This window comes from Genypterus blacodes, unplaced genomic scaffold, assembly GCF_046128005.1.
Source record: "Genypterus blacodes isolate CSIRO-AG114 ecotype Tasmania unplaced genomic scaffold, CSIRO-AGI_Gbla_v1 ptg000073l_1, whole genome shotgun sequence".
Classification (NCBI taxonomy): Eukaryota; Metazoa; Chordata; class Actinopteri; order Ophidiiformes; family Ophidiidae; genus Genypterus; species Genypterus blacodes.
Window position 1 is genome coordinate 1,708,313 of NW_027466883.1, and position 22,514 is coordinate 1,730,826.

General features: G+C 42.1%; 2 protein-coding genes across 2 annotated transcripts in view; both read left to right on the forward strand.

Moving 5' to 3' along the window:
- Window positions 1-22,514, forward strand: part of LOC143006034 (NLR family CARD domain-containing protein 3-like) — a 97,532-nt gene that overhangs the window by 74,183 nt on the left and 835 nt on the right. Inside the window, exons 10-13 of the mRNA XM_076157355.1 lie at window positions 16,424-16,597; window positions 19,268-19,441; window positions 21,787-21,960; window positions 22,177-22,350. Coding sequence (XP_076013470.1) covers window positions 16,424-16,597; window positions 19,268-19,441; window positions 21,787-21,960; window positions 22,177-22,350 — 696 coding nt within the window. The remainder of the gene's footprint in view (window positions 1-16,423; window positions 16,598-19,267; window positions 19,442-21,786; window positions 21,961-22,176; window positions 22,351-22,514) is intronic.
- The window catches only part of LOC143006033 (uncharacterized), a 201,465-nt gene continuing 183,849 nt past the window's right edge, over window positions 4,899-22,514 (forward strand). The window contains exons 1-4 of the mRNA XM_076157354.1: window positions 4,899-4,999; window positions 6,176-6,309; window positions 6,948-7,008; window positions 7,499-7,632. Coding sequence (XP_076013469.1) covers window positions 6,179-6,309; window positions 6,948-7,008; window positions 7,499-7,632 — 326 coding nt within the window. The 5' untranslated portion in view covers window positions 4,899-4,999; window positions 6,176-6,178. The remainder of the gene's footprint in view (window positions 5,000-6,175; window positions 6,310-6,947; window positions 7,009-7,498; window positions 7,633-22,514) is intronic.

Sequence of the window (22,514 nt, forward strand, 5' to 3'; positions counted from 1 at the left end):
GCTGACTGTGCTATTGCCTGATTTAATGAGGTTTATGACAAAATCTGACGGAGTTGACGGATCTCACCTGCTCCAGAAAATGTGAAACAAAGTACTGCAGTGTATTCTTTTATCTGAACTAAATATTGTATAAACTAAAATGATTTTTTGCATTGTCAACACAATAGATTCCAAACAGTGATAGAAAAACAGTCTCTAACAACATACAAAGGCCAAAATAACAATAACAAAAGAAACTTGCAATTACCAGACTGACTGACTTATTGGTAAATCTATATTTCTTCATATTAGCATATACGGTATTGGCGTATATGTCTACACATATAGATATATATATATATTGTTTTTGCTGTGTCTATTTGAACCTCCTTTAACTTAATTCAATTTTAAATAGTGATTACATCATTCAATTTCAAGTGAATGTTAAGGTTCAAGGCACAATACTGTTTCATTTCTGTTAATGTCCTTTATTTTACTGTAAAAACAAATAGCCTTAAAATGTTTGTCATTTGTTTGTGTTAAAAACGATCAAACAATATGTTGCCACTAAATGTCCAATAGCAGTTAGAAGAAAAAAGTAGGATGGGCCTCAAAGATCCTGCGCTCTCTAGTCCCTAACAATCCTCTCCACTGGCCTTCAAACACAATAGGATATTATATTCCACACACTGACATAGCCATAGCAGCAAAGGCTCTGATGCCAACACAACCCTCTGAGCAAAGCTGCACATAAATCAGGTTAGAAACTGGCATGGCTTTCATTTGAAATGTATTGGTGTAGCAAAGTGAAACATTACTGATAAGAGAGTAAAAAAGACACATTTCTTGCTTTAGCCCTTGGACACAATGGATCAAAGGTACAGGAGACCTACATGCGTGCTACAAAAGGACATAAGAGTGATGAACCGAAAGGAAGACACAGATCTGCAGCATAAACTAAACCTGTTGGACAAACAGTACAGGTACACTTGCAAAGTGCTACAACAGAGGAAAGACTCGCTGGTACAGCAACAGAGGAGCGTAAAGGTCATTAAATTATGTGAACCCAAAGCTATCGTCAAAGTAGCTATGGAAGAGATCGACGGACGAAAAAGTTCAGAGAGACCGTTCAGGGGTATCGACACCTCGGATGGAGCCAGATTCTATTCCAGCAAAACCCAAAGTCCTGATGGAGGATGTGAGCAGGCGGGACAGAGGCGGTCCATATCGGCGCCAGTCAACCCCACCAGATCGGTGAGGCACCGAGGCTCCATCAGGTGGAACGTGTCTCTCATGCAGCTGAAAAATATTGCAACCATTGACTCCATATCACAGAAGGAACTGGCCAGGCAGCAGCAGCAAGCCAGGGAAGAGATGGAGAGGCTAAAGCAGCTTCAGAGGGAAACTTTACACAACAGGGTTAAAGCCTTTATAGAACATCTCCACCACACAGACAGAAAGGGACTATTCCTGCAACCACCCTAGACCAACTGGAGAGTTTGAACTGGTTGAACTGCGCTTCCCGGTTGCTTTATTTTGGATAACATGTAAAGTATAATGCATGCAATCTTTCATGTCCGATGACACTAAACGATATCCTTCATCCTCCTCATGGTTGCTAAAGCTGTGTGCACTGGAGCGTCCTGGAGCAGGCTGCAGTGCTTCTTCCACTGCGGGGAATCAGAGAGCTCCTCATCTACAAAACAAACACAGCACAGGATGAATGAGACATTTAGATATGATGAAGTTGAATATTTATGTGATGGAGGCCTTTGTGCCTTTTGACATTTATATTTTCTACATGTGGTCTTATATAAAAAGATGGATGGATGTAATACAATGAGAATAGTGAGAAGCTATAAATGTGATAACTTAGTGGATGATGTAATTCAACAGATCTTTATTTAACATTACTGTTGAAGAAATCATTACATCATTATAATTATTATTTAATCTGACATGAACAGAAAATATGTCCAAGGCTTTGTATTACGTCATCAGTTTTGTTTAAAAGAAATGAAATCAATATTGCATCATTGTACAATATGTTGCCACAGTAACTATTCTGGGGGTTAAGATCGGATCCCTTGTGTTACAGATTCTATTCTCTATGAAACAGGTTCTTTTCCTGAACCGCTAGGTGGCAGCACATTCCTTTAAATCCCAGGTTCTTAATCTGGACCAGTGGTCCATGGATGGAATTCAGGTGGTCCATGAAGGTCAGATACAAATGTAACTTTTATATTCACTATATTTATATACTAAGTTGTTCTATTTCTGTCAGTTATATATACAAGATGCACACGGTCAGGTGACATCCGGTTTTGACTTCTAGAATAAATAAAGGTTTCCCATTCAAGATGTACCCTGCCACTCCTTATAGCACTGCTGACTGCTCTGGTGACCTATGTTTACCATCTAAGTTGCTTGAATCGTTCTCTGAACAACTGCATCTCTATATGAAGTGCTTATTTCTCATTTCCCACAGTTAATCACAGCTTGTGAATATTCTCATATACCTTTAAGGCTTAACTGAGGCCGTAATATCTTCAAATACTTACCTTTTCCTAAATAAGCTTGGATTGTGGATTCATATCTTTTCCTTGCTGAGATAGACTGTATCAGTGATGAAGACCATGCCAAAGCTGACCTTATTGACCTGAGGACAAAGGAAATGTTACAAAATGAATTAGACTCAAAGAGCCCTGGAGAATTCTGGTGTGCAGTGACAATGAATGAATGAATAATGAAAAGTGGAAATCGATCGGATGTCAAAGATGACTCCACAGTTTCATCTTCTTATTCAAGCCAAACAACAACCTTTTCATTGAAATGAACATTTGAGCATGAAGATTTTTTTTTTTTTTATTTGGAGTGGCCATCAATTTACACTGTATGAGGCAATGAATGTTCTATCAAATAAAGTCAATTTATTGCATTCAAAGTTGTGGTTATGTGCTTTTCTCTAGGGAGGGGGTCAATAACTTTCACCAGATTCTCAAAACAGTCCACGACTCAAAAAAGGTAAAGAACTGCTGCTTTAAATTATTCATTTATAGTGGAAGAAAAATCTGCCCGGATTCAGCTTAGAAACATGCAACTTATATTGGTGACAGCACTGTGTGTGATTTAGTCTATTGCTGTATATTTCTATAGCTACCTTTTTGAAATTCATCATTCATCGAGACTCAAGTGTTTGATCTCCAGAAGGAAATGACTTCATCTAGTGGTTAAACTATGCCACTCCTCAGAAGAGAATTATGGGTAAAAACCACAACGACCTACATCTCCAGAACCATACATTATCAAGTTAAGAGTTTTTACACATTGTAACATGTATATATTTCTGGGCTTCATACGAGGTTTTTGAAATCCTTTTGAATGGAACCTTTTGGTTTAAAGTAAGTGTCAGGAGTCACTTTTGTTGTTTTGTACTTACTAACTCTACTAAAGATAATAGGTCAGTTGAAATGTGTTCTTCATACTAATATCCTACAAGAGTGAAATTGTGTTTTATTGAGATAGTGGAAATACTGGGTTAAGTGATGTACTTTATTAAAACAAACTGAAATGATTGAAATGCATTAAGAAATGTGTCATGTGATGTTTACATGATTTGAGTTGTTTAATAAAACAACCAGAGAAGCAATCTGGGAGAAAGTAAGACGAACTGTATCCTGATTGTTCCTGTTCACCTGCTTGATACAGGGACATTTCCCTGGGACCTGTAACAAATACCATGGTGGGCATGAACTTGTGGCTATTTGTTTGTTTTTTGCACAGTGCTGATCATTTAGAGGTCAGGGATTTGATTGAGTGGTTTGACTCCTTCATTGATTCCATGTCTGGCATGTGTAGAGGGCTGAGATGGTACGGACTCACCAGCAGGGGGTCTTACATGAGGAGGTCAAGGCACACAATGACTTTACTGTTGCACATCTTTTTCTTTTTTCTGTGTTACGTTGACACTTGGACCACATAGAACTCATGATAATAATAAACTGACTTGATTTCCAAATATATTTTTACATGAGAAATCTGCTACACTTCCCACAGATGAGAGCTGGATGTGGATTCTGTTCTCTGTAAAATTCCACCTCAGTGTAATGTGTTATGGTATTGGGAACAACAATGACTGGAGGAATATTAAATCAAAACACAAGTGGAGTGTGAGCCACTTAAAGGAAGTGCTTCATATGTTTGAAGCAATTCAATTCTCAAAATTGAGCAACATGAGGAGCTGCCACATCCATAATCCCTGCTGCAGGTCCACTTTCCTTTTGTATGCATACCTTAGTGACCTGTGCATCCAAAACAAAGCAACACTGCATACGTTCATGTTCCTGCTTCTAGGCCACAGCTGAAGGGGGAGGGATCTGCACAACAAGGAAATAGAGGAGGTGGGTGACGGCTCAAAGAGCATGTTCAGGAGGTCCAGCACTGCCTCCCACATTGATGAAGATGGGAGGAGAAGAGTTCTGCCCCCACTCATTGCCAGCTTGTGCAACATGATCCTGTGCCGGGTGCAGATCACTCTATTGTACATCCATTGATTTGGGAGTATCAGGAACTGGCTGCTTTCATTGATCAGGTGGCAGGTGCACTGTGGGTCCACGTCAGTTCACTTCAGTTGATGTTTGTGGTTTGGACAGAAGGTGGTGCTGCTGCACAAACACGGAGCTCAGACTCCAACATAAGGAAACTCTCCTAAACCAACATGGAAGAACATCAACAAAGGCTTTTGTTGCTTTAATTGAATTTAACTTTTTATTTAGCTTTCAATGGGAATTATATAAATACTTACATTTGCTCTCTCTCTCTCTCTCTCTCTCTCTCTCTCTCTCTCTCTCTCACACACACACATTGACAGGCGAATGAAGAACATGTGATTTCCAGTTAATGTAAAAGTGGGAGGAGCTCTTGACAGGCTTTCGGTTTTGCAGTAACAGATAACACGTAGCCATTTTATTTTAGGCTCCTGTACAAGATTGACGACCAGAAGGCGGAAAAGAAGAAGTTTGTGAGTGACAGCAGGGTGAGTGATACTGCACAATGCTTATTAATACTGACAGCCTGTGATGAGATAGATGTAGAATGGCGGATTGGTACAGAAAGAGTGGAAGCTGTGCGTTCCTCTTACCACAAAAGCAATGAAGGTGAAAGTGAAAGTAAGTTTGACTGAAAGAATGGAAGGAGGGAAAGATTAATGTCACTTTGAACTGTGTTGCGCTTTGGTGTTTGTGCGTTCTTGTGTCAAGTATTGAAGAATCGTTCTGATATTCTTCTGCGTGTTTGTTTGTGGTGAATCAAGAGGAAAAGATGAGGCAAAGATGAACTGGAATCTTCAGAAGAGCTTTACTGGAATAAGACTTCGGACAGCGCTGGTTCCAACTCTCGCATGCATCAAAGAAGGACAATCAAATATCTCCGTGCTTCCCTATTTATCCCGCATATACAGGGTGTTTACATAATATTGTAATTCACTGATGACAATGTAGTTTAACTGTTATCTATTGGTCAGCCAGCTTCAAGAGGGGCAGCGCTAAGATTCAAATCTGAGGGATGAACAGATGTCTGTGGGGGAAAGTAGAATTCTCTTTGTGTAAATTAAAGAACAACAGTATAGTGTAATTATCCCTTTGATCTGAAGAAGCTCCCCCTGACTGCCCGTCCATGCAAACCCCCTCTCTTCCTTCTTCCTGACCACAGATGTTTGAAGCTTTGATAAAGTGATACAGTGACCTCTTCACCTATTGGCAGATATGTGTTATCTAGCCCTCCTGGAGAGTGAAGCTGTAAATGCTTGTATGTATTACTCCATCTCCAGACTTTCCCGGAGCCAGCCATTTGGTTACTTGTACTATATCAACTTTAGTTACTGCATTTACTTATATGTGTTGACATTATTTGTTATATTCCAACACAAGTCAAGTGAACTTTATTTGTAAAGCCCAATATCAGAGAGAGAGAGAGAGAGAGAGAGCGAGAGAGAGAGAGAGTGTAGTGCAGTCTTATCATTGAGGCTCTCTCTCTCTCTCCTGGGGCAGTAGTTCATGCAGGTACTTAGGGGAGCAGTCCAGTTAAGCTGATGATATTCTGTGTGTGTGTGTGTGTGTGCATGTGCGTGCGTGTTCTATTCTATTCTTTGAGAGCTTTTTGTGTCTGAAATGTTTTTTCCTGTTTGACTAAAATCCAGAAGATGAGTGTTTGCATGGATGAAGAGGAGGATGGAACAGAATCTGCTGCATCAGGCTGTGTGTCCATGAAGAGTGACAGGTCCATGAGAAAGCCTCCAGTATTCAGTGAGGGACCTGGACCCTCAGACACAAAGTAAGAGCTCTGTTTATCTGTTACAGGAATTCTCCTGCATTGGGAATTCTTTGGTTGCTGCCAAAACCTTCTCTGTCTGTGAAAACATAAACATGAGGAAAAGTTTTTTTTTATTGTAGTATTTATTTGTATTGTATTTTATTTAAGTCAAGTGATAAAGATTTATAAACATAGAAAAAGTCATACATAGAATTTAAGAAGAAGAAGAAAAAAACTTAAGACACAAGTGATCTGTCTATCTATTAATCTATCCTGCTACTTACTTTATTAAGAACGATTTCCAGCTCCTGCAGAAGACAACCATCTGCTGCTCCATCTGCTGCTCTATTTACAATGTTATTTATTGTCATTTATTTGAGGATAGATAGATAAATAGATAGATAGATAGATAGATAGATAGATAGATAGATAGATAGATAACTTATCAAAGTCAATATATTCTATGGAATGCATATGAGTATGAACTTATTGATTTTCATTGTTTTATGTGTTACTGTACTCGTTAGTCTCTGTTTGTTGTTTGTTTGTAAATAAGTTGATGATAGCTCTGTATTAACTCACCATAATAGATCCATGCAAGTATGTGGCTATGAGATTTGTATCATTGCAGCAGCAAACATGCAGCCATTTTATTTCAGGCTCCTTCACGAGGTGGACGACCAGAAGGAGGAACAGAAGAAGTTGGTGAGTGACAGCAGGGTGAGTGATATTACAACATGCTTATTTATACTGACAGTCTGTGATAAGACCAAATCCAGGTAAAATGGCAGATACAGAAGAGTGGGTATTGATTGATTTACTGCTGTTATCCATTATCCACTATCCATTTACGTTGTTGCTGTTATGGATCATTTCCTCTTGAGTAATGTGAAGTAGTTATAAAAAGTGTGAGAGCTGCAGACAGAGACAAAAAAGTTTGACTGAAGGAATAGAAGGAGAAAGAGAAAGAGAGAAAGAAAGAGAGAGACAGAGAGACAGACAGACAGAGAGAGAGAGAATAGTGCAGTCTTATCATTGAGGCGCTCTCTCTGTCCCGGGGCAGTAGTTCGTGCAGGTACTTAGGGGAGCAGACCAGTTGAGGTGTGTGTGTGTGTGTGTGTGTGTGTGTGTGTGTGTGTGTGTGTGTGTGTTCTATTCTTTGAGAGTTGTTTGTGTCTGAAATGTTTTTTCCTGTTTGACTAAAATCCAGCAGATGAGTGTTTGCATGGATGAAGAGGAGGATGGAACAGGATCTGCTGCATCAGGCTGTGTGTCCATGAAGAGTGACTGGTCCATGAGAAAGCCTCCAGTATTCAGTGAGGGACCTGGACCCTCAGGCAAAACGTAAGAGCTCTGTTTATCTGTTACAGGAATTCTCCTGCATTGGGAATTCTTTGGTTGCTGCCAAAACCTTCTCTGTCTGTGTGAAAACGTAAACATGAGGAAAAAACGTTTTTTTATTGTTGTTCACACAAAAGTCAACTGATGAAGAAATATGACGATAGAGAAATAAAGTAATTGTGCAGGAGAGGAAATCAGCCTAAAGGTCCCTCCACTATTCCATTATTAGCTATATAAAAAGTAATTAATAGAATTTAAGAAGAAGAAAAAAACAAACTTGAGACAAGCAAACAACAAAACAGAAACTAACATGGGACAGTATCACATAAAACAATGAAATCAATATGTTATTGACTTTGATAATAAGCTATACTTTGTGTTTAGTAAATAGAGCAGCAGATGGTTGTTTTCTGCTGGAGCTGGAAATCGTTCTTAAAAACCTCTTTTGCATTTGAAACAATGGATTGAAGTTAGATGAGTAAGAAGCAGCCCAGGCAGTATTACAGTATTTTATGTAAGGATAGATAGATAGATAGATAGATAGATAGATAGATAGATAGATAGATCTCTATATTTGAATGTAACTAATGAACCAATTGAGTACTACATCCTGAAAACCCTAACCCTATAAGTTGAAGGAGACTTTTTTTTCAATTGCAAACTTCTTTTCAGCCCAGGCAGTCAGCATTCTATGAACTAATTGTAACACTACCAGTTCAGTTGATTGATTAATGTTGAGCCTTTGTCAAGGAGAAGGGTTGATATGCTGGTATGAACAAATTCCTCCAGAACTTTGGAGGGGCAGGATAATATGGAGATTGGCCAATGGCTTGTAAATATATTTGTCACCTTGTTTGTGGAGTTGTGTCACTTTTGTCACTTTGAGGTCATTGTGTCACTGCTCCTATTTTCAGGAAAGGGAGGAAAAATGTCCCGGTAAGGTCAGCAGGACTCTGACTCGTTTATGGAATGCTGTTAGTGAGTGACAATCGTGTATTGATAACAACAATTCTGAAAGCAACAGCTGTCTCTAAGGGAGCAACAATAGATCGACCGCTACTCTGTATTTCTCTCATTACTGTACGAGAACTTTTTTATTTAATGGGCGATTAAGATTCAAGATGATTGTTTAGTCAGATACCTGTACATACTTGTATGTAGTGAAATGGATTGGCATGCTCATGGAGCTTGTGCTAATAGGGTTTGCATGGTTAAAGTCCTCTGCTAAAGTCCTCAATCAGCTCCTTAGTTTAGCTGATTTTGGAAGTTGTTATCCTGACACCACAGAGTCAGGTCAGTCACCGCCACCAGGCCTTCTCATGGAGGCTAACCACGGCTGTGTCATCGGCAAACTTTACAATGGAGTTGGAGCTGAACCTGGCCTCACAGTAGTGTGTACAGGGAGCACAATAGGGGGCCGAGGACGCAGCCCTGGGGGGAACCTGTGTTCAGGGTGAAGGGGTTGGAGGTCTGCTTACTGAACCTTACCACCTGGGGCCTGGTGGTCAGAGGGCCCAGGATCTAGTCACACAGGGGGGTGTTCAATCCCTGGTCCCTCATCTGGTGGGTACTATGGTGTTAAAAGCTGAGCTGATTAATTAGGTTCCATGTTGATTGTATGTATTAAATAAGCGGGAATGACACTCTGATTTGACGATCCACATGATGGTGTCAATCCAAAAATATCCATAACAAAATCCCCACAATGCATTTGGACCAAAATGAAAACCTCTGATCTGACAAACTGTGTATTATGTGTCCCAGATGGAGGTCCAGACTCTAGCTGTCATACTTGTGTTTATCTAGCTTGAATTTATTACATATAACAATGCCAATAATCTGTATGTTGTAAATGTTTCATGTTGGATTCCTTTATGCAGTATAGGCTGCACAATATCAAATCAATCAACACCACAACATAGATAAAGAACAGAAAAAGCATCTGCTGGCCTTCAGCTATCATCAATCAGCAAACCATCAACAGATGTGCAAAGACACACACACACAGACACGCACGCACGCACGCACGCACGCACGCACGCACGCACGCACGCACGCACGCACGCACGCACGCACGCACGCACGCACGCACGCACGCACCTCTGCCCCAGACAATGTGTCTTCAGGGTGAGGCTCAACACAAGAATTTAGTTTAAATAAACAATGGCTTTAATCAGTGACATGAATTGCCTTCATCTTCACAGAAAGAGAAAGTGGAGCTCATGTTGGGACCAGTCTGCTTCATCTGGAGACTCCTCACGTCAAAAGCGTGGTCAAAGATCCAGAACAGAACCTGGACTGAAGACACCCAGTCAGTCTGGATCAGTGCACAGTAAGTCTGTTGATCTGTCTGATGCTGTCAACATTTCTATCAGCAGCTATTCTCATTTTTCCACACTCATGTTTTGTTTTGTTGTTGTTGTTTCTCTTCCACTAGGTGGCGCTCTGCATGAACTTTTAGACAAACATAAGCTCAGTGTGAGGAGGAGATGTGAACATGTGACTGAAGGAAGTGCTGGAGCAGGAAGTGGAACCCCCCTCAACAGGATCTACACTGAGCTCTACATCACAGAGGGACAGAGTGAAGGGGTCAATACCCAACATGAGGTGGTTCAGCTGGACACAGCAGACAAGAAGACCACCCTCCATGACACTCCAATAAAATGCCAGGACATCTTTAAAGCCTTAGCTGACCAACAGGAACACATCAGAGTTGTCCTGACAAATGGCGTCGCTGGTGTTGGAAAAACCTTCTCAGTGCAGAAGTTCTCTCTGGACTGGGCTGAGGGTTTAGAAAACCAAGATGTCAGTCTGCTGATTCTGCTGACGTTCAGGGAGATGAACCTGATCAGAGATGAGCAGTACAGTCTTCTCATGCTGCTCCGTGTTTTCCATCCAACATTACAGACGCTCACAGAGGAGAAGCTGGTTGACTGTAAAGTTTTGTTCATCTTTGATGGTCTGGACGAATGCAGACTGTCTCTGGATTTCCACAGCAATGAGGTTCTGTGTGATGTCACAAAGAAGGCATCAGTCAGCGAGCTGGTAACAAACCTCATCAAGGGGAATCTGCTGCCCTCAGCTCTCCTCTGGATAACTTCCAGACCTGCAGCAGCCAATCAGATCCCTCCTACATGTGTTGACAGGCTAACAGAAGTACAAGGCTTCACTGATGCCCAGAAGGAGGAGTACTTCAGGAAGAGGTTCAATGATGAAGATCTGTCCATCAGAATCATCTCACACATCAAAGCATCCAGGAGCCTCCACATCATGTGTCAAGTCCCAGTCTTCTGCTGGATCACTGCCACAGTTCTGGAGCACATGCTGACTACAGAGCAGAGAGGAGAGCTGCCCAAGACCCTGACCGACATGTACTCACGTTTCCTGATGGTCCAGACTCAGAACAAAAAGCACAAGTATCATGAGGGCCATGAGCGCAGTCTAGAGGAGCTGTCTGAGACGGACAGGGAGCTTCTACTGAAGCTGGGGAGGCTGGCGTTTGAACATCTAGAGACAGGAAACATCATTTTCTACCAAGAAGACCTGGAGCAGTGTGGACTTGATGTGTCAGAGGCATCAGTGTTCTCTGGAGTTTGTACAGAGATCTTGCAGGAGGAGTGTGTGATCTTCCAGAAAAGAGTCTACTGCTTTGTTCACTTGAGCATTCAGGAGTTTCTGGCTGCAGTCTACATGTACCACTGTTACACAACCAGGAACACTAAGTTGGACCAATACATATTTGCTGACCTTGACCCTTACCCATCACTGGATGTCTTTCTGAGCAGAGCCATGATCAAAGCCCTGCAGAGTAAAAATGGGCATCTGGACCTCTTTGCTCGCTTCCTTCATGGTCTCTCACTGGAGTCCAACCAGAGTCTCTTAGGAGGTCTGCTGGGTCAAACAAAAAGCAAACCAGAGGACATCCGGAAAGCCATCACAACCCTGAAAGACATGAGTGCTGATGATATGTCTCCTGACAGAAGCATCAACATCTTCCACTGTTTGATGGAGATGAAGGACCACTCTGTTCGTGAAGAGATCCAAGAGTTTCTGAAGTCAGAGAAGAGATCAGAGAAGGAACTCTCAGAGATCCACTGCTCAGCCCTGGCCTACATGCTGCAGATGTCTGAGGATATTCTGGACGAGCTGAATGTGGTAAAGTACAATACATCAAAGGCAGGACGACTGAGACTGATCCCAGCTGTGAGGAACTGCAGAAAGGCTCGGTTAGTCCAGATGTTAATAATAATATCAATTAACAGGTAATCCTGTCCCCTGTATGGGGGGGTTGGGGGGGGGATCACAGTATAATTATTTACATGCCGTCATCGAAAGAGTCAAAATTGTCTCTAGATTGTCCTAGCTCGTGCTTTTCTGTCCTAGCTCGTGCTTTTCTGATGCACTAATTTGTTTTCTTAATTGTCTTTATTTTCTCATTTGTCTAGGTACCTAACTTATTGCACTCCTACTCTAGCACTAGTTATGCTCTTAGCTGTTGGTTTCAGAAGGAAATGCACTTACGATTTCTTCTGACCTGAAGTTCTTTTGCCCACCTATGTTGAACACACTTATTGGAAGTCGCTTTGGATAAAAGCGTTTGCTAAATGACCGTAATGTAATGTAATGTAATGTAATGTAATGTAATGTAATGTCTTGCGGGCCGGATCAAACAGGCCGGAGGTTCCCCACCAATGTAAAGAGTACACTCAGTTAGAAGTGAAGGTGTTTGCTCAGTGTCCATTATCATTACTCAGATTATTCACATCTTAAAATGAAGTAAGTTAGTAAGTGCTCTGCTTTAATAATGGATTTCATGTTAATCTATAATAACAGGTTTGTTGACTGTGGACTCTCAGTGACCCACTGTGATGTTGTGGCCTCAGCTCTTAAGTCCAACCCCTCCCATCTGAGAGAGCTGAGGCTGAGTTATAACAACCTGCAGGACTCAGGATGGAAGCTGCTGTCTGCTGGCCTGGAGAGTACAAACTGTAAACTGGAGATTCTGAGGTCAGACACGTTTTTAGACAGAAATGTCGTCATGTTGATGTCATTGACTAATTGAATTGATTCAGTGTGTGTAATACTGTACAGTGCAGATGGAGCACTGGGGAAAACAACAATTGTCACTAACATGGAACAAACTTATTACACTAATATTTTTTAATCAAAGTTCTTCATTTCAGACTGTGGTTTGTCTCATTGCTCAAGCCACAAAGTAAATAGAAATATTTTTCACCCTGAGGCGATATTTGATACAATCTCCATATTAGAACAACTAATAAACAACAACCCTAGGCTGTTGTTGGAGAACATAACAAGACTGTATTACTGTTGTAACATTTAAAAAAAAAAAATCATTTTCCTGTAGAAAATCAAGGTCAATGAAGTTACCATATTTGGTTACTTGCCCGCTTGTGGTAAAACAAATTCCAATAAGTATTTACACAAGAAAATACAAGGGAACACCTGTAAGGTGAAAGAAACATTTATTTTACAACATTTGAACATCACTTTTAGAACAAAGTGCTGAAACAGGCCCCTCACACATTACCACTTTAGACATTAGGCCACTTTGAATTTGACAAAGCACTTCCACTCGCTGGTCATGCAGAGGTGCATCTTGCAGACCCTGCAGACCACATTCCACCTCACAATGTTGCCTTTTTGCCGCAGTGCTTGCAGGTCTGGCGTGCGTCATGTACAGGGGAATGGAAGAGGGACATATCAAACCGCACAGCCGCATTTGGGGTGTGGCTGCTGTGTCTCCGGACAGGCTTAGAAACATCAGCACTGGAGGTCAGGCTGTCAGCACCTGGAGTCTGAAACCTTTCAGAGGCTGGTATTTCCCACCAAGGGCCTTGCAGTCCCTCTTGTACACAACCCGGGTATTTGTGAGGCTGACATCAATGGTGTACGCAAACAGTCCCAGGTACCACCTCTTGGACTTCATGGGGCTGCGGTAGAGGTGTACCAGCTTGTCACTCTTGTCAATGCCCCCCATGTTGGCATTATAACTCCTGATGACAGCTGGACAGCTCACAGCCTCCCTCTTCTTGGTCTCACTGGCTGTGGTGGTGGGGAAGGACAAGGTACTGGCCAGGACAGTGACAATCTGGCTGGTGACACCCAAACCTTCTTGTTCAGGTTTCAGGGGGACATCATGGGCCTCCAGGGTAGTCTTGCCTTGGTATAGCACCATGTCATGGATGAAGCCATCCTCAGAGGCCCTGGCAAACAGCTTAAAACCCCATTGGTCTGGCTTGCTTTTTATGTAGTGCCTCAGGTTGCCAGCTTTCTTCCCTTTGTAGGCAACCATCACCTCATCCACAGACCGTTTGGGCGTCTGTGGCTCACGCCTGAAGGCAGTAGTTAGGAAGCTGCACAGTGGCCGGACTTTGACAGCACCGTGATGTCTGGCACCAGTGAGCGCTTCTTCATCAAAGTGGATGACCCTGAACCTCTGATGACATCAGTTTGTCAACTTAAGACCCTTGATTATTTGGATGGGGTGCTGGTATTCAGGCAGGGCTGTGTTGTTCAGGTCAGCTTGGTGCCAGGTGGTTGGCCTGGCTGCTGACTTACTGGGTCTGGGCCTCTTGGCTTGTGGTGCTGGCTGCTCATTGTCATCATCAGTAGGTCAGTCCATAGGAATTCAGCCTGGGAACCGGAGTGTTGCCAGTTCGAGTCCAGTATGGACCAAGTAAGTGGACTGGTAGCTGGTGAGTTGCCAGTTTGCCTCCAGGGCAGTGCCGAGGTGCCAAATATCAATTGTGTGTGATTGCCATGAATTGCATGCAGAATGACTAGAATAAAGTATCTTTTGTCTTAAATCACTGTCCTGGAGCACCTCCACTGCAGGCTGCCTGCATTTCCTCTTGGGTGGGACGAAGTTAGGGTCTGACACATCGTCATCCTAGTCATCATCATCACTGATGTCAGGGTGGACTGGCACGACAGCAGTCTCCCTCCTCTTGCCATAAAACATTAAAAGAAGCAGAAAATTATAAATAAAGTTGCTTTTATATAAATAAAACAACTGTTATAAGGTCATAAACTGACAAAAATCCCTCATATTCACTATGGATAAACTAAAAACACACTGCAAATGCACAAAATGCACGGCTTGTTAGATGCATTGGGCATATGTCCAAAAATGGACATACCAAATTAACTCTTAACTTACAGTGACAGTACAATCAAATATGGCGCCCGCATTTTTCATGCCGTATTTTCATTCATTACACTAAGTCCTCCACAAACAGCACATATCTTAGCACAACTACTCAACAATAACCTGTGAGTTTCATCAACTTACCATGGTTAGTTTGGTGTTATGGTGGTAAATGTCGAGGAAACCCAACTGCAAAAGCATCTTTTTCTGATTTTGAAAGAAACAGGAAGTTTGATGTGTTCCTGGTCTCTGCTGATTGGTCAATGCCACAATCACGTGACTTGTGATGTTGGGCAAACTTTGCTGATTGGCTGGGTGAAGACCACATGATTCTTGAATTCTCTACGGGGGATGGGGGATGGGCATGATATATGACCTGTGCGGAAATGACCAGAAGTAGTCACTTGCCGGGTTAAGGTTGTTAATTGATGATGTTCCATTCAGTTTCATGCAGAGATGCTGTTTGAGGAGGTGGAAGAGATTGTTTGTGCTTCCAGATTTGGTAGCTAACCTCTTAGTAGCTAATCTCAGAGTGGAGATACACGGGCGTAAGTGGGATTTAACACTTATTTGTGCTCTTATGTATTTAGACTTCATACTTAATTGAGGTGAGTTATGCAAACAAAGCATTGTTCCCCCTAAAACAGGAGCGTCTGCAGCTTTCTGGGATTCAGACTCATAACTTGAGTCATTTCTAGTTACGCTCACTGTTTGTCTGCTTCAAATGTGCCTGATGACATCCATACAGATGATTGCATGCAGGATGTGATCACACAGGATCACCTGTATGGATGTCAGACAGGAAACCGTTTACCGTCCTCGATTGGATGTTAACACGTTCAGGGGCTGACATGCATTCAGAGATTACGATTGGACAAACAATCCAAATCCAATATAGAAGATAAATAACAAATCCCTGTTCCCTCTCTGCTGTCCATCACCTGTGTGCTTTCTGTCACCTCGCTTCAGCACTGAAGCACAAAGGTGAAGCTGTGCGTCACAGTGTTTGTCTTCTGTTGCTGGGTTTCTAAATGTGCAATGTTTTCTAAATGTCCAAATATATCAGTGAGACCACCAGCAGACACTGAACGTGTCATTCTCTTCTCTTCCCAGTTTGGGTGAAACATGAATATGTGTTGCTGTGTTTATTCATCACTCTGTGTTCATAATAACACAAAACACAATCACACTGTGGTATTTGGTGTGATTCTAATGTTTATCACCTCGTTTGGCAGACGTCCTTGTAAACACACAGACAACATTGTAATTTCCAGTTGCTGATTGTGTTTCAGACTTTATCACAGTAAAAACACAACAAACTATTCAACTGCTGAGTTTGTGCAGCAAATATTGAAACTCCATTTACACCTGGAGTTTTACCTGATTAATGTTGAATATGACTGTGATTATAATCAATTCATTTATTTAGAATATACTTCAGAAAACATAAAAGTGACCATCAGTGAAAGATGAAGCAGGTTAACACTTTTTATGAATTTACCAGCTCACACACACACACACACACACACACACACACACACACACACACACACACACACACACACCTTCTTCCTTCCACTTGACCCTCATCAGTGTTTTGTTGAAATCCTCCTCTCTCTGCAGGCTGTATCACTGTTGGATCTCAGATGAAGGCTGTGCTGCTCTGGTCTCAGCTCTGAAGTCCAACCCCTCCCCTCTGAGAGAGCTGGAGCTGAGTAGGAACAAGCTGCAGGACTCAGGAATGAAGCTGCTGTCTGAGTTTGTGGAGAGTCCAAACTGTAAACTGGAGATTCTGAGGTCAGTTCAACTCACCATGAATCCTCAAATGTTGTCTGTGGTCTTTATGTCCCTCAGATGAAGAGTCTTTTTCAGGGCTCTCCAACCTTTTTCACACCAGGAGCCTCTTTTCAAAACTCAAATTGGTCACTAGCACCTGGTGCACTTTTCTTGAATTTATAAACTGTTTTGTGAATATTTAAGAGCAGAAACATATAAAGTGCTCTGATGTGTTTTCATGTAACTGCTCATTAAAAGAATAGATGAATGATTTGTCACCAACAGTGGAATATATGTCAGTGTTTGCCACGACCCCTGATATGTAAACTCTGTTTGCTCACACTGGGAAGCGTCTGCTTCTCTCTGAACTTCAGTCTCATGTGTTTTGGACGCCACTATAGCTCTCATATTGTTTCATCTACTTCAGCTTATTTACATGTCAGTTGTGTTGTTTATGTGCTCGGGGGTGGTTCGGGGAACTCCAGAGTTCGGGAACTCCATAGTTCGAGGACAGGTAGAAGACCGCTCCCCTGAGACCTGCGCAATGGCAATGAGGTGTGAGTGAAGACAATAGGGAATTCCTTGTGGGACAAGGTAACCTGTTAAACAGAGGCATGAATCAAAGTAAAACAACTACGGGGGAAATTATTTTTATTTTATTTTTATTTACTTTTTAGTTTTTAATTTTCTTTAAATGTTTCTGTTTTTCTTGTATCTAACTGTCCTTTTCTTTTTCTGATGCTTTTATTTTATTTTATTGTAAAGCACTTTGAATTGCCTTGCCTTGCTGCCACCGAATCACTTCCTCACTTTAGGCAGTGTAGGATGCTCTGTGTGCCATTTCTGCCTGCTGTCTTGGAGTGTGTGTGGATGATGCTGTGTGTGTGGCCTGGTGTTATGATCGGCAGGCGATCAAGTTGTTTTAATGTCAGACCCAGTTATGTGGAACACAGAAACCAGAACATGGAATCAGGTAGCAAACAGAATTTAATGAAGACTCAAACCCGTGATGAAGCTGGGAACATAAAGGCTGGGTGCTGCAGCTGGAGTCTCTGAACATGGAACGCTTAAAGAAGCCAGTGAATCCCAAAAACAGAATCCCGGAGCACAGGAAAAACAAAAGGTCCACTCACTTAAACAAAACAGCGCAGCATGCAAAGTCCTACTAAAGGTCCCATGAACAAACGGATCACTAGACTGAAACAGAATTGACTAGTACTGAATATTGAGTAGTGAGTATAGAGAGTACTCTGTGGCCAAGCATGGCTGGCTGACCTGGAACCTAAATACCACCACTGATGAGCGCTGAAATGGTGATCAGCTGTGTGGAATCAGAGGGCGGGAACAGGGATGAGGTAGCCATGCCCAGCCAGGAACTAACACAAGCATGAAAACAACAAATACAAAAACAGAGCGCCATCACGCACAGATCCTAACAGGTGTGTGCCAGCCGATTGAAAACTTTTTTGTGAGACCAGGCTTAGAGTCTCTACCTGAAGTCTTCTTGTGAAATAATGACTCCAAAACACAAAAACACTGTGGAAGCCAAAGAGGAAGACAGATGAACTCATTGATCAGCAGTAAGTAGTGATAGCATTAGGAGAGATGCCTCAGATAAGCCCACTAGAGCTTCTAGTCTCTCCTGTACTCTTTGGATGATTAATTGTCCTTTTCTGGTTTCATCCTGTTTCTAAGATTAAGATTGACACTTTATTCTGGTCATTTTGTATGCAATTCAGAAGCTGCGATTCTGCAGCTTTCTGGGATTCAGACTCATAACTTGAGTCATTTCTAGTTACGCTCACTGTTTGTCTGCTTCAAATGTGCCTGATGACATCCATACAGATGATTGCATGCAGGATGTGATCACACAGGATCACCTGTATGGATGTCAGGCAGGAAACCATTTACCGTCCTCGATTGGATGCTAACACGTTCAGGGGCCGACATGCATTCAGAGATTATGATTGGACAAACAATCCAAATCCAAAATAGAAGATCAATAACAAATCCCTGTTCCCTCTCTGTTCTCCATCACCTGTGTGCTTTCTGTCACCTCGCTTCAGCACTGAAGCACAAAGGTGAAGCGGTGCGTCACAGTGTTTGTCTTCTGTTGCTGGGTTTCTAAATGTGCAATGTTTTCTAAATGTTCCAAATATATCAGTGAGACCACCAGCAGACACTGAACGTGTCATTGTCTTCTCTTCCCAGTTTGGGTGAAACAAGAATATGTGTTGCTGTGTTTATTCATCACTCTGTGTTCATAATAACACAAAACACAATCACACTGTGGTATTTGGTGTGATTCTAATGTTTATCACCTCGTTTGGCAGACGTCCTTGTAAACACACAGACAACATTGTAATTTCCAGTTGCTGATTGTGTTTCAGACTTTATCACAGTAAAAACACAACAAACTATTCAACTGCTGAGTTTGTGCAGCAAATATTGAAACTCAATTTACACCTGGAGTTTTACCTGATTAATGTTGAATATGACTGTGATTATAATCAATTCATTTATTTAGAATATACTTCAGAAAACATAAAAGTGACCATCAGGGAAAGATGAAGCAGGTTAACACTTTTTATGAATTTACCAGCCCACACACACACACACACACACACACACACCTTCTTCCTTCTACTTGACCCTCAGCAGTGTTTTGTTGAAATCCTCCTCTCTCTGCAGGCTGAGCTGGTGTCAGTTCTCAGTTGAAGGCTGTGCTGCTCTGGTCTCAGCTCTGAAGTCCAACCCCTCCCATCTGAGAGAGCTGGAGCTGAGTCATAACAAGCTGCAGGATTCAGGAGTGAAGCTGCTGTCTGAGTTTGTGGAGAGTCCAAACTGTAAACTGGAGATTCTGAGGTCAGTTCAACTCACCATGAATCCTCAAATGTTGTCTGTGGTCTTTATGTCCCTCAGATGAAGAGTCTTTTTCAGGGCTCTCCAACCTTTTTCACACCAGGAGCTTCTTTACTAAACTCAAAGTGGTCACTAGCACCTGGTGCACTTTTCTTGAATTTATAAACTGTTTTGTGAATATTTAAGAGCAGAAACATATAAAGTGCTCTGATGTGTTTTCATGTAACTGCTCATTAAAAGAATAGATGAATGATTTTCACCAACAGTGGAATATATGTCAGTGTTTGCCACGACCCCTGATATGTAAACTCTGTTTGCTCACGCTGGGAAGCGTCTGCTTCTCTCTGAACTTCAGTCTCTCTCTCTTCTGCTCAACCTGTGTTTTGGACGCCACTACAGCTCTCATATTGTTTCATCCACTTCAGCTTATTTCCATGTAAGTTGTGTTGTTTATGTGCTGCCACTGAATCACTTCCTCACTGTAGGCAGTGTTGGATGCTCTGTGCGCCATTTCTGCATGCTGTCTTGGAGTGTGTGTGGATGATGGTGTGTGTGTGGCCTGGTGTTATGATCGGCAGGCGATCAAGTTGTTTTAATGTCAGACCCAGTTATGCGGAACACAGAAACCAGAACATGGAATCAGGTAGCAAACAGAATTTAATGAAGACTCAAACCCGTGATGAAGCTGGGAACATAAAGGCTGGGTGCTGCAGCTGGAGTCTCTGAACATGGAACGCTTAAAGAAGCCAGTGAATCCCAAAAACAGAATCCCGGAGCACAGGAAAAACAAAAGGTCCACTCACTTAAACAAAACAGCGCAGCATGCAAAGTCCTACTAAAGGTCCCATGAACAAACGGATCACTAGACTGAAACAGAATTGACTAGTACTGAATATTGAGTAGTGAGTATAGAGAGTACTCACTGGCCAAGCATGGCTGGCTGACCTGGAACCTAAATACCACCACTGATGAGCGCTGAAATGGTGATCAGCTGTGTGGAATCAGAGGGCGGGAACAGGGATGAGGTAGCCATGCCCAGCCAGGAACTAACACAAGCATGAAAACAACAAATACAAAAACAGAGCGCCATCACGCACAGATCCTAACAGGTGTGTGCCAGCAGATTGAAGACTTTTTTGTGAGACCAGGCTTAGAGTCTCTACCTGAAGTGTTCTTGTGAAATAATGACTCCAAAACACAAAAACACTGTGGAAGCTAAAGAGGAAGACAGATGAACTCATTGATCAGCAGTAAGTAGTGATAGCATTAGGAGAGACGCCTCAGATAAGCCCACTAGAGCTTCTAGTCTCTCCTGCACTCTTTGGATGATTAATTGTCCTTTTCTGGTTTCATCCTGTTTCTAAGATTAAGATTGACACTTTATTCTGGTCATTTTGTATGCAATTCAGAAGCTGAGATTCTGCAGCTTTCTGGGATTCAGACTCATAACTTGAGTCATTTCTAGTTACGCTCACTGTTTGTCTGCTTCAAATGTGCCTGATGACATCCATACAGATGATTGCATGCAGGATGTGATCACACAGGATCACCTGTATGGATGTCAGACAGGAAACCATTTACCGTCCTCGATTGGATGTTAACACATTCAGGGGCTGACATGCATTCAGAGATTACGATTGGACAAACAATCCAAATCCAATATAGAAGATCAATAACAAATCCCTGTTCCCTCTCTGTTGTCCATCACCTGTGTGCTTTCTGTCACCTCGCTTCAGCACTGAAGCACAAAGGTGAAGCGGTGCGTCACAGTGTTTGTCTTCTGTTGCTGGGTTTCTAAATGTGCAATGTTTTCTAAATGTCCAAATATATCAGTGAGACCACCAGCAGACACTGAACGTGTCATTCTCTTCTCTTCCCAGTTTGGGTGAAACATGAATATGTGTTGCTGTGTTTATTCATCACTCTGTGTTCATAATAACACAAAACACAATCACACTGTGGTATTTGGTGTGATTCTAATGTTTATCACCTCGTTTGGCAGACGTCCTTGTAAACACACAGACAACATTGTAATTTCCAGTTGCTGATTGTGTTTCAGACTTTATCACAGTAAAAACACAACAAACTATACAACTGCTGAGTTTGTGCAGCAAATATTGAAACTCAATTTACACCTGGAGTTTTACCTGATTAATGTTGAATATGACTGTGATTATAATCAATTCATTTATTTAGAATATACTTCAGAAAACATAAAAGTGACCATCAGTGAAAGATCAAGCAGGTTAACACTTTTTATGAATTTACCAGCCCACACACACACACACACCTTCTTCCTTCCACTTGACCCTCAGCAGTGTTTTGTTGAAATCCTCCTCTCTCTGCAGGCTGTATCACTGTCAGATCTCAGATGAAGGCTGTGCTGCTCTGGCCTCAGCTCTGAAGTCCAACCCCTCCCATCTGAGACAGCTGAAGCTGAGTCATAACAAGCTGCAGGACTCAGGAGTGAAGCTGCTGTCTGAGTTTGTGGAGAGTCCAAACTGTAAACTGGAGATTCTGAGGTCAGTTCAACTCACCATGAATCCTCAAATGTTGTCTGTGGTCTTTATGTCCCTCAGATGAAGTGTGTGTGTGTGTGTGTGTGTGTGTGTGTGTGTGTGTGTGTGTGTGTGTTTATGATCCATGGCATCATTCAGACGGTTTGTAGAAACTGCACCTGAAAATGAGTTGGCGAATCTCCTCATCAGTGTTTTGTTGAAATCCTCCTCTCTCTGCAGGCTGACAGGCTGTCAGATCTCAGATGAAGGCTGTGCTGCTCTGGCCTCAGCTCTGAAGTCCAACCCCTCCCATCTGAGAGAGCTGGAGCTGTATGGAAACAAGCTGCAGGTTTCAGGAGTGAAGCTGCTGTCTGATCTTCAGCAGAGTCCAAAATATAGACTGGAGACTCTGAGGTCAGTAGAGTTTCAGTCAGCTGATTGTGTTTCAGCAGTTTAGTGTTAAACACAGTTAGTATCAGAGCAAAGGTCCAGTGTTTCCTGGTAAAGCTCAGTCATTAGCAGCTGCAGCTTTCCACTGTGAAGCTGTGAGAGCAGAATGCTGACAGGATTGGACACAA